This window comes from Conger conger, chromosome 8 (genome assembly GCF_963514075.1).
Source record: "Conger conger chromosome 8, fConCon1.1, whole genome shotgun sequence".
NCBI lineage: Eukaryota > Metazoa > Chordata > Actinopteri > Anguilliformes > Congridae > Conger > Conger conger.
Genome location: NC_083767.1, coordinates 40,257,963 through 40,271,077, shown reverse-complemented (window position 1 = coordinate 40,271,077; position 13,115 = coordinate 40,257,963). Strand labels below are relative to the sequence as shown.

General features: G+C 46.8%; 1 protein-coding gene across 4 annotated transcripts in view; it reads right to left on the bottom strand.

Moving 5' to 3' along the window:
- The window catches only part of syt1a (synaptotagmin Ia), a 252,729-nt gene that overhangs the window by 49,535 nt on the left and 190,079 nt on the right, over nucleotides 1–13,115 (bottom strand). For all 4 annotated transcript variants that reach the window (XM_061252641.1, XM_061252640.1, XM_061252643.1 and 1 more), the window contains one exon: nucleotides 8,337–8,534. In XM_061252641.1, coding sequence (XP_061108625.1) covers nucleotides 8,337–8,505 — 169 coding nt within the window. In that variant the 5' untranslated portion in view covers nucleotides 8,506–8,534. The remainder of the gene's footprint in view (nucleotides 1–8,336; nucleotides 8,535–13,115) is intronic.

Sequence of the window (13,115 nt, the reverse complement as noted above, 5' to 3'; positions counted from 1 at the left end):
CGTCTCGTTTTCTCACAATGCAATGCGCGGACAGAAAGAAGTGCATTGTGGGAGATGAGGCAGAGATGTTTGATGTTTTTAGCGAGAATAATTATTCACCGCGAAAAATATGCATGTGCTGTTGCATTGCAAGTACAGAGAGCAGCAAACTGAAGAACTGAATGCTGATTAAATTCGTGCTCAGTTCTGTGCAACTGCGTGGCAGATAGCTAACAGCTGCAGTCTTGTGAGTTTAAATGAATATTTTCTCAAAACAGGTGCTGACCTACACTACATGAAGGTCACGCAAGTTCACTGATACGCTGGCATAACTATACGTATACCACACTACGGGTTGGTTCCAGATTTAGCCTAGTCTAGACTAATAGACTAAATTCAATTTTGAATGGAGATTCTCTGCACAAAATAATTTCAGTCCAAGCTTAAGCTAAGCTTAACTTGTGTCTGTGAAACCAGCCCAATATGATAATATGTATATAGCCGGAGAGTGAATTAAGTTGTGGAGGATTTAGAATGGGGTTCAGTAGTGCCGTTATTCGAGAGTGGGTATGCAGGGTCACGAATGACTCTGCACTCTGATAATTATATTTATATTATTAAACACCGATGCCAGTTCACTTGTATATACAGTCATATCAAATATAAAATATTCCATACAGGGACACAGACAGTCATGGGCCGTCCTTTATGAGTTCATCAGGCGATGTAACTAGAATGTCAGATCCTATAAACGATCCGGCTCATTACAGTACCCAGCGAAGATCAGATCCTGCCATCGAGTCCAGAAACAGAGGTAGTCCTTTCCGTACAGCCCTGGGGGTGAGGGGGGGGGGGGTGTGTGTGGAGGGGGAGGGGGAGGGGGGGGGGGGGGCACCGTGTGAGATTGTCCCGTTCCGCTACATTAAACCCGGACTGGAAGTCTCCGTTTCCGAGAGGGATAGGTGGAGAAAGGCGCGTCGGCGGGCGGGGAGGTGAGAATGAAACGGCGTGGCGTGGCGGGCGCGGCTCCAGCCCCCCGGCTGAGGCACAGCCAGAGGCTCGCTCAGCTCCTCCGCTCCGGACCCAGACTACAGCCTCGGACATCACCGGTACCCGTTCCTCTGTTTGGGTAATAACCATAATGGAGTGCACTCAATCCCACAAAAACAGACCGTTAAACCGGGTCGTCAAATCCGTCTCTAAACCCGCAATCTGTTCCTGGCTTTGAGGATTCACTGATTAGGCATGCCCTGTCAGCGCTCAGCCCGAAGGTTGATTACGCCTAATATTTTACTTCTCCTTCACGGCAAGATTGCCCGACTGTCATCTCGTCACATTGTCATTTTGAGACATTCACAGTCTTTGGATACACGCCCGTTACAGGCGCTGGGAGATGTACTGAGGTGGGCGGAGCAGCCCACTAACAACAGTGAAGTGAACTGACATCGCGGTGTGGCATTATGAAGAGAAGCATCAACACTGCAGGGGTGCATAGCATAACTACAGTACCGGGGGAACGATGTGGAGCCACACACTGGAGACACAACCCCACAGCGCAGCGCAAGAGACGCACTCCGACGATGAGTAAACGTCTTTAACGAACGCGTTCCTTTGGTGATGCAAAACGGGCCGTTTACCGCGTGAGCTGAACGAACTCCCCGTGTGCATCGAGTGTAATAACAAATAATTAAAACGGAGGATGGAAATTGACTGGTAACACGCGGAGCTTCTAAATCCATGAATTGATTTAAAGGTCATGTCTTGTTGCATTGTTTCTGTTTGATATTAGTTCGAGAGGGTTTGGGAGAAAGGTTGGGCGGGTGGGGACTGGGGGGTTGTGGGAAGCTAATGATTTTCCGGTGGTCAGCGGGAGGAGTGAGGGATTAATACAGGGCTCTCTGGGTTTCTTAGAGGACACAGAGACGAGAGGATGCACTAAACAGATAAGAGGAGACCATGATGAACCAATGTGCCTTACTCTCTGTACAGATACACTCTGTCAGCACAGGCTAATGCGTCATGACAGTGACATTTACTGGTGAATAAGCCTCCATGATACATCTTTCTCAAACTCTCAAATGTCCATCCTGTTCTGCACATCAACCAGCCAAACAGAGGGGCATGTGTCTTCAGCCAGTACACCGCTATTTCTCCCTGTAGTTGAAATTTAAAGCGGGTTTAGAGAGCGGTTCAGCACATTTAAGACAAAAAATGAAGAACAGGGTGGAGCCCAAGCAGAAACGCACCTCCCCAAAATATCAAAAGATGAAAGGAAGGAGCACATGAATCCAGTCAGCAAGCTGGCCTTACGACCAGAATGTTTTTGGTTCAACGCCCAGGGCTGAATAATAATAAACTGGCCTTGAGACCAGAATGTTTTTGGTTCAATGCCCAGGGCTGAATAATAATAAACTGGCCTTAAGACCAGGATGTTTTTTTTAATATATTCAGTGGCGGAAATGCACAAGATGTAAAACACGTGTTATCACGAACAACAATATCTCCATGCATCCTTGCCCCTAGAAAAACCTCCGCCTCCACTACGCATTGCAATGCAACATTCTAATTTCCACAGAAGTCATTTCTGGCTGTTATTACCTGCACATTCGTGTACGATGTTGCAGAAATCGTTCAGATTCAATTAGGAATTCACGAAAACACCCTGCGTCCCCGACGGCGGGGGACGGGAGCGGGAGCGGGAGTCTTCATTAATGTGAGCCGCTGGAGTGCCGCGGGGCTGGGGACCCCGAGCCGCCCCTAAAAGGAGAGGTTAATTGGCTCTGAAAACGAGACCGAGGCCGCAGTCGCCGAGGATGCTGGGACGTCCATTAAACGGCGCGGCGGGCCTCGAGAGACGGGGCGGCGGGAGCCGGGCCACGCAGGGCGGACATCTGGACCCGGCCATCCCGCGACGCCTCCTAACGCGCGCCGTTCTCATCAAAGCAGCCGGGCGACAGGAAAGGTTCGCGCAGGTGGGTAGGTGATCGTTTTCATTAACTTCAGCCCTACCTAGAGAAATATTGCGATTCCTCCCGGTGCTCTGGTTTCCTCCTACGGTCCAAAGACATGGAGACTCAAAATTGCCCATGAGAATGAGCGCGTGAGTGTATGGCGTGTGTGCCCTACGGTGGATAGCTGACCTATCCAGGGTGTATTCCTGCTACTCATCCAACGCGCAACTGTGACCCTGACCAGGAATAAGCAGGTTACATAATGGATGGATGGATGGATGGATGATTGCTGACATTATCGCCACAACTGTCCCAACTGATATCACTAATAATATTACAGTTACATTGAAATCTCTGCTAAGTGACACTGGACCTTGAAACTGGACCTGAGGATCAAGGCTTTCAAATGTGAGTGATCCACAGCTACTACTGTATCCTTAAGCAGGGTACTTTACCTCAATATATCTCAATTACCCTGATAAGTCCTACTGCAGCTACAAATCTTTACTGCCCATAATGGTAGACTGTAGACAATACAAGACACCATGGGGACAAATTATCCCACAGGGTTCAAGAGGGTTTGAGATGTCTGGAGAAAAATAGATTTTGATTGTGTCACTCCCAGTGGTCCCTTGTTTCTCTGAACATACTCTAGGGCTGTGGAGTGTGTCAGGTCATCTGGCAGCTGTCAGATACCCTGCGCCTCTCAGTCGGAACAGGAGGAACCCTCCCTCAGCGCCTACTCTAGCCTGCTCAGTCCCTGAACCATAATGGCACATAATGATGGAGGACTGTGGAGAAGACGTGTCATAAATCTCTGTTCCACTCCATTGTGTGACAGAATGAGAACTGATTACTGTGCTGTCTGGAAGGAAGTTTTCCTACAGGCAGTCAAGAGGGGCATTTCCTTCATTTAGCAGAAGCTCCAGAGCCAGAGCCACTTACGACGTCTCCCTCGATGGTGTAAGAAACCAGGGGAGACGACAGACACAAGATATTGGATGAAAAGGGAGAAGAGGAGAGGTAGAGGAGAAGTACAATGCCTTGGGGAACACCGATCGGGAGGTCATAGGCACGAGACAAACTGCCATCCCAGGAAACGTCCATGAATGTAGGACTCAATCTATTTAACAGCAGTACTTTTGATCCTGAATATAGTCAGTACAAAAAGCAGGAGCAGATGGCCTGTGGTGTCAAAAGCAGGATAAAAGTCCGGATGGAATAGAAGAGTGAAGATACACTCGCTCGCTGAAGTGCTTCGGTGACGGAGAGAGGAGCAGAGGCAGTGCAGCGACCAGCCAGACAGGAAGAGGTCAAAGAGGTTATTCTGTGACACAAAACAAGAGAGACGGTTAGATGCTGCACAGTCCAGTGTTTTTTAGAGAGAAAGGGGAGTAGGCTAGAGTCGAAAGACAAGCTGATAACTCCACTCTGACGGTAGACAGACGGGTCCAGACTGTTTCCAGAAAACCGGGTGTGGCCGGGGCACCTGGACAGCGATGGGTGGTGCAGGGAGGAGATGAACCGGGGGAGATCATCTGGAGAAGAGCCGTTTTAGCCAGTCAACTGAGCAAACACGCACAGCTTACCCTGCTCCTCCAAGACCTCATTATCTGCGTCGGAGGCCAGCGGTGCCTCAGAGGGTAGTCACTGCAAGCTTAAGCAGGCGATTCAGCAAAAGTATTGTTTCGATTGAACCAACCAAACTCGGCTTAGCCCCCTTGAGTTACATAAGTGACATGGGATTAAAGAGTTGAGTTAGACTCGCTGGATCGTGGCTCTCCAGGATAGAAATTGAGATGCTTTTCTGAAGTGGAAGCAAGCCTCTGAACATAAATGTGGGGTATAATCATTCTAAAAATAAAAATAATAATTTCTCAAAACCCTCATTTTCAAATGTACATTAATCTGCAGATTAAGTGACAGCACAGTTGAGCTGAATGATAATCTTACCCCAGGGCCCTGTTCCAGAGCTGCTTTGAAATTACTTGAATTTATTTATTTATTCATTTTTGTTTTACTCCACCAACTCTCAAATGCCTTGGCTATAACTACCATTGTAAATATCCAAAACAGGGCTGCCCAACCCTGCTCTTGGAAACCCACCGTCCTCCTGGAGGTTTTCCCACCACAAGCAGAATAGGGTGTCTAGCTAGAACAAAAAGAACCCACCCACACTGGCTCTTTTCACACACGATTGGACACCACTGTTCTGATGTTAAATGCCTCGAACATATTGTCACTATAAAATGAACTAGGTAAAAACAGTACCCATTTACATCTTTAGCCAGCTTTTATCACAATATAACTAAGTCGTACTGCCTTAGCGACATCGGCCCGGTAAGAGCAGTCGTCTGGCATTACGCACCGGCTCAGCCTTCCGAGGAGGAACCGCCATTTCGCGAAACAATCCGCTGACGTGCACTGAACAGTCTGTCAGCCGAGCGGACGCTGGTGTGACGGATGCCCAGAGAATAAACAGCGATTCAGACGTGTAATACCGGGCGCGCCTTCTCCAGCCGCTCTCTCGGACTGCGCCTCGGTGGGGAAGGTACATAGCAACCCTTTGATTAGCGGCTGTACAGTGTGCGGCGTGCTAATCAGTCACGAGCTGGCCCCTCATAAAAGCCCAGTGACTCACCTGGACCCAAGTGCTGCCAAATATAGCTTTTAAAAGGAGGATGTAAAAGGTAGCTCGGTGAGAAAGAAAAACTTGGGAGGTAGATCCACAAAGGCAACAAAATTGTGAGTGCAGTTCATGCTGCTTTCTGTGCGCCAGCTGGAAATGGTACCGGCACCGTGTCAATGAAAGATTCACAAAAAGCTTTGATCATAGAACCACGGCCAGAGTTGGACAGTGTATTCTCACAATTTTCATTTGCAAAGAATTATATTTTGGCGAACAGATAAGTTTTAATAAGAATTAAGAGTTACAGTGATGCAGAGTTTCATTTCCATTAGGTTGCAATGTTATGGATTAACTTTTTCAGCTACTCAACTTTACTGCTGGATAGAGCATACAGTACTCCCACTCCATCAGACAAAGAAGTCGCTAATCCGGTTACAACAAAAGGCCTGTCCGGGGACTAACACCTGTCAAAACAATGATTGTGCTGAGTGATAATTTTAGATCTATTGGAATTATAGTGACACAGTTTATCACTGAAGTGTTGTTCAAAAGTTGAACCTCACAGCTTAGCATTCGCTAACACGAAGCTCTTGTTCTAGACTGCTGTATTTCAGCAAGCTTCGTGGGCACATGGAATCTTCCAGACCTTTTGAGTGGCGCCTGCAGCACAGTGGTTAAGCTACATGACTGGGACCCTCAAGGTGAGTGGTTCGATCCCTGGTGTAGCCACCATAAAATCTGCTGTCAGGCCCTTAACCCCACATTGATCCAGGGGGGATTGTCTCCTGCTTTGTCTAATCAACTGTAAGTCGCTTTGGATAAAAGCGCCAGCTGAATAACTAATGTAATGTAACGAGTGAGTGCCCATCTCTCCTCCAAACTGCAGGACAACTGAGTTAGGTCATCAGCCAGTGGCGCCACCATGGCCAGTGTACTCCTGTGTGGTAATTTCATTTCAACACAAAATGGCTTCCTTGCCTGCTTTTCAGAGCAGATTGGAGGTTATAATAGAATCAGAGGGGCCTCTGGTTCAGTTTCGAGATGGCCAAAAACTTCCAGGCCTCCGTCAGTTGAAGTCTAACTGCCACTCAGGATGGTGTACGGAAAGTTTCCTTCAAATTGCAAAGCAAACACATGGTGTGGCATTGTTAATGGAGACACTGCCCTTTAGCCTTACCACATCATCAATGAGAACAAGGATAGCGTGACGAGTTGCAGTCATGGAGACCTGAGAAGTGATATCCAGTTTATTACTGGCATTAAAGTTACTTTCACCTCAATAAATACGCTACAGTCACGATAGGAGTCCAGTGAATTTACTGTTGTGTACTCAGTCTGGGTGCAGGGTCGAAATTGAATCAAGCGAAATGAATCCTTATATCAAACACAATACATTTTGTTCTGGGCCAGTTATTGCAAAATATCCTGTGTTGTGCTTTGCACAGAGGGACCTGCTGAACTGTTCGACCAGGTTATGTGTGATACAAGGTCCTCACAAAAACAGGCTCAGGCCACAGTGCTGCACACACACCTGTGTTAACATTTTGTACAGTGTTGAAAGACCGTGTTTCCAGGGTCCACACAAGCAGCGGTTGACAACAATGAAAGCTGTTGTGCTGCTCAGGTTATGGTCTGTGGAGACTGAAGTGGTCAGGGAAAGTGAATGGGTAACTCTGACACCTTGACCACTCTGATTTAATGTAAACAAGTTTAAACTGTAGATACTATACCTGTCTAGGCTTCTGTAAAATGTAATGACTTTAATTAAGTGGATTTAGATCTTCAATAAGTGGCCTGTCTCCCATTAGCAGGGGGCATGTATAAGGGCAAACGGCATAAATGATCATGCTTGGGTTAGGTAATGGAAGGCTCCGGAGTGAAGGATAGAGATTGGTACTTTACTAGCACTTAGTACATTCTCTTACGCAGAGAGACTGCCTATTTAAAAACTTAACCCTTTCGAGAGCAGGTTTTTTTGGAATGTCCTTTCAAAATTCTAAGTCAGTGTTCTAGAACTCCATTGTTTGCGGTCGGCAGTAGTGATTGTGACATCAGCATTAGAACGTTCAGGTAAGAACATTCTAAGCACATATTACCATATGTCTACCATATCTATTGTCCTATCCGGTGCTTCTAGGTTGACCTGCCATACTTGGCCTATGTTTTGCATTTCTAACTTGAACTTGTAGACTTGATGTTCATGGCTGTAGACATTTGATACTGCAGGGATCATGAAATCACAGACCTCGAGTTCCGAGAACTGCTGCTTTTCCACCTTCCATTTACCTGGGAGTCAGGTGTGGAGACATTCTGGCCAATCACTAATTGTTCAGAAAATGACTTGGGTGAAAAGAGAACCAGGGCCGGATTTGGATTTGAGGTCCGGATTTCATGATCGCTGCTTTGATGTATGTGAACTGTTCATTATCCAACCTGTTCTGTAGTTCTTCTAACAACCTTCGCTTCGCACTTATTGCACATCGTTTTGGAAAAAAAACCCCCCGCTAAATAAATATAATGTAATGTTAATGAAATGTAATATTAATATTAAATGGTCAAATGCCCTGAAGCCAAGTTTCTAGTCCAGCGGTGAAATCGCAGAATGTACTTTCTAACGCCAAAGGCATTGACCGAATGTCACTGCAACTATTGCACGCAGTCGGTCGTAGCGACCCTCTGTCGCGGGACCGTAACCCGGCCTTTAAGCCCCCAGCCATCGGGCCTCAGTGACGCCTCTGATCCCTCCCTCCCCCCGCCGCGCACCCCCGGTCACTCACGCGGGATCTTGTTGAGCTCGTTCATGAACTTGTTCTTCAGCTTGGAGAAGGCCTCGTCCTGGGGCTCTCCCGTGCCTGTGCTGGACGCCTCGGTGGCGTTGGGGGTGAAGGTGGGGGTCGTGGTGGGGGACGGGAGGCCCACCATGGCTTCCCTCTTCTGCTCGCTCATGGCTGTGCCGCGGGGCGGTCGGGCGGGAGCTGCAGGGGGGGGGAGAGACGGGAGAGCGGAAACGTCAGGAGAGCGGAAACGTCAGGAGCGGAAAACGTCAGGAGAGCGGAAACGTCAGGAGCGGAAAACATCGGGAGAGCGGAAACGTCAGGAGAGCGGAAACGTCAGGAGAATGGAAACGTCAGGAGCGGAAAACGTCAGAGAGGGGAGAGCGGAAACATCAGGAGAGTGGAAACGTCACAAGAGCGGAAACATCAGAGAGGGGAGAGCAGAAACGTCAGACAGGGGAGAGCAGAAACGTCAGGAGAGCAGAAACGTTGTGAGAGCAGAAACATCAGAGAGAGGAGAGAGATGGAGAGCAGAAACATCAGAGAGAGGAGAGAGATGGAGAGCAGAAACATCAGGAGCTGGAGCATTTGCCCTCATGGAACTGGAATATATGGTAAAAAAAACCCAACTAGATATAGTATCTATATATTGCAACTCCCTATAATACATTTGAATATATACAAAGTATTGCCACTTTAAGATATAGCAATATATACACGTCTGTAAAATACACTCAGTGAGCACTTTATTGGGTATGTATTAGACTTATATTTTAGACTTATTAGTCTTCTGCTGCTGTGCCCATCCAGTTCACAAGCTTCAACATGTTGAGCTGCTCTTCTGCATACTACTGAGGTTATTTGCGTTGCTGTCACCTTCCTGTCAGCTTTGACCCGTCTGGCCCTTCTCCTCTGACCTCTCTCATTAACAAGGCATTTTTTCCCACAGAACTGTCACTAGACATTTTTTGTTTTTCGCACCATTCTCTGTAAACTCATGAGATTGTTGTGCGTGGAAAGTCCGAGGAGTTTCTGAAATACTCAAATCACCCCATCTGGCACCAACAATCATTCCAACAATCATTCCACAATAAAAAGTCACTTTCTTATTTCATCAACAGCTGAACCTCTCGATCGTGTCCGCATGATTTTATGCATTGAGTTGCTGCCACATGATTGGCTGATTATATTTTCCACATAGGTCCACATATTCATGATATACAGTATCACAATATATGACATTTCCATAAGGACGGGGCCTGCAAGGACAGGCACAGTGGAAACTATGGATCTGGTTAAAGAACAGGCCTGCGTATGTACCTGGAATCAGCCTGAGCAAACAGCCCATCTCTGGAACAGACCCAGTGAGGGTGTGGAGGTGTGTGTGTGTGTGTGTGTGTGTGTGTGTGTCTGTGAGCTCGTGTCTGGGTGGGTGGGTGTGTGTGTGTGTGTGTGTGTGTGCTCGTGCCTGTGTGTGTGCTCATATCTGGGTGTGTGTTTGTGTGTTTAAGGCCAGCTGCTCACAGTGGAACGTGTTAACGCCCATTGGCACCCAGGTGCCAGGGTACTGGTCTCTATGGTGATGAGGGATTAATGGCTGACCAGGGAAATGGAGCAGTTACATTCAAATCTGCACCTGCCCAGGTTATTAATTCATACACACACAAACTTCAGAGCTTTCATGATATCGCCTGCTTTACCCAGATTGGGTCTGAGTCAACAAACTAATTGGGCTCAATAGGGAATGGATTCAAACTCAACTGCTGGATTTTGGAATTTGATTTGCATAAAATTGTTGGTGGGCTACACACTCAGTGGCCGCTTTATTAGGAAGACCTGTACACAAAAAGGGTTTGGAGTTCTAACTGAAATAAATACTTTAAACATAGTCACACACACTGTACCCACCTCCCCCTGTTATCCCTCCATCTCTATCTCTCTCCCTCTCTCTCTTCATCTCTCCACCCTCCTTCCTTCTCTCTTTGATTCTATTCTCTGTGGGTCCCTGTTTTATAACAGGAACTGCCTCCGGTGGCTTTCAGCATCAAATTTAGGTTATTTTTGCATCTGCAACAACAACATAAACAATGCATTATACATACGTGCCACACATGTTATACTATATCAATGAGTAATTTATATAACCTTAAAAACTTACGCTTATGCTTATGCTTATTAGCCTGAAAATAAATATTCCATACTACTTCCGACACATACTTAAAATGAAAGATATACAATATATATAGACCAATAAGTCGACAGAAAGAACGGTTTAATAGTTTTGAGCGAAGCTTTAGCGTTAGGGCGTAAGAATGTAAATCCCTCGTATTGAGCAGCAGTGCGTTACACAGCGCTAAGCGTCAGTCAGGAGTGATGTGCGTTCGTGGCCCTGCACCCCCCCCCCCCCCCCGCCCCGCCGCGGTCCGTTTTTCGTCACTGTGGCTCTGTATCTCCCCCTCTGTTCCTCTCCTGCGAGCCGCTGACAGAACGCCCTGCGTATTCCTCCCCCCAAACATCAGCGCAATGTCAAGCGGGAGACGACAACAACAGCCGGCGAAGCGCTGCCCTGTTTCTCACGCGGCGCTTGTGTCTCTATGACTTACGAGAGCGCGCTAAATTATTCACACCTGCATTCCACCCCGGCCTTAAACCTGACAGCTGCCTCTCTGTCATAAAGACAGTGTGCTGACAGCCGCCGAGAATCACCCCCTGTGTCTCTGCCTGTCCCCTATACACTGCACAAACACCTGTCTCAGCAAGGGGTTTAGTCTTATAATGAGACACAAGTATTTTTATTTTGTATGAAATACATATAATAAAACATTAGCTTGGTTCAAGTTACTGTTTGCTGACAAATGAAATGTTCTTGCCCCAGTGGTGAATCTAGAAATGAGTCAAACTGCCCCATCTCATTGGCAGTATATTTGTCTTATTTAGCAAAAAGGTAATAGAAATAAGATCTAAGGTCTTAAGTCTAAATATAAGACTAAAATAAAACTTGTTGAGATTGAGTTATGCATGAATGATTAGCTACAGTACAGTGCATACTCTATGTGTGCAGATCTTCCCATAGCTGAGTTTACCGTGACATGTTCATTCAGCCCCATTTACCTAACCGTCACCTTGTGTTCTGAGCTGTGCTTTTCAGACACACCTGGTCTTTGTTAGCATTTTCATTGGGCAGCTGTTGACTTTAGCTAATTTTATCAGCCAATCAGCACTGTTGCCACACACCTGGTGAACTGCTTTCTCTACAACAGAAACACTGTCAATGAACAGGGGGTGTCAAGTAGTGTCAGCTGCCTCCTTTGAGTTCTGACGTGATCTGGGTCTTTGCAGTACCTCTAATCCTTTCATCTTGCATTTGGGAAACTGCGCCACTCCCTTTCTGTTTTGATATCGGCGGTGCTCTTTTATATGTGGGTACTCATAATAGCTGTTAAAAGTTATCTTCAGAAGTAGAGAGAAGCTCAATTTGCCGTTTGAAATTGTGCAATCAGCTATCTGAAATGAGAGGGAGAGGAGCTGGAAGGATATGTCAAATAAAACAGCGTACGGCTGACAAAACCTGCACAGGCACACTGGCACTTTATAATAGAGTATACTATGAGCTGCAGGACCCCTGGAGGAGAGACACTGCAGTTTGAGATAGATCTATTTATTTATTCCTTTGAAGAGTAGCTTTCTTGGAATGATTTTATTCTAAAGTCGGTGTTCTAGAACTCCATTGCTTTCACCATTCAATCACCAGCAGTGATTGTGACATCAGCATTAGAATGCTCAGGTAAGAACATTCTAATTTCACACCTTAAAGGGTTAGAATGAGAGAATGCAGCATGTCCACTTTCATATATACTGTTTTAGTTAGACCAGAGAAGGGATCGCAGCTCAGAAGGTGCCAGGTGCCATACGAACCCCCAGCCGTGTGTCTGGGACTGAACACAGAGAGGCGGCAGCCTGGCGGACTGCTTCACGCCTCCCCCTACAATCTGATATTTTCATTCTATTCAACTTCAGTCTAAGCAACACTAATGCGTACCTGTCATGTTTTCCTGCAATGCAATTCAGCCTAAAGCAGTGACTCACAACTTCACACAAAAGGGCTGAAATGAAGGCGGCAATTACCTATAAAGAGACCACAATGAATACGGGCCATTTGGACTGCATCAGTATTAGAGGCAAATTGAAACCTCTCTCGAGTTTCTGTGTTTTTGAGTTGTGGTGAAAACACAGTAAAACTTAAAGGGACTCTTTCAGGCTCAATACAAACAGTGGAAGAGAGTGTTTGAAACTATGGAACTGAGAGCGTGCATACACCATACAGCTCTTTATACTCGATTGTTCATGGATTGACAATCGTCTCCTCATTCCTTGACTAACCCGGAAGGACCTAGGAGCTAGGAGGCTCCCAAAGGATGCATCCTTTGCGGAAGTACTTCTTTGGAATGCATCGCGAACAGAACGGTCAACCTGTGGATCCAGCTCTCCCCATCTGCCACGTCTGTGACTGACACGGCTTCAAACTGACACTTAAACCAGCAAGGACGTTACATGTGTCTAATACGCGTTACCTAGATTCCTCCATCCTCACCTCCTTCCCTTGTGTCCTCCATTGGGAGGAGCTGACCTTCAGGAGCAGGGAGAGCAGTGGCCTGTCCAACACTCATGCACACCTGAGAGATTCCGATCGGCTCTTATTTGGCCCTTTAGTGAAGGACAGCCAGACCCAGGGACTGTCACACTGGACTTCAAGGCTGTTTTCATGCTCAAGATGTGCCCTCA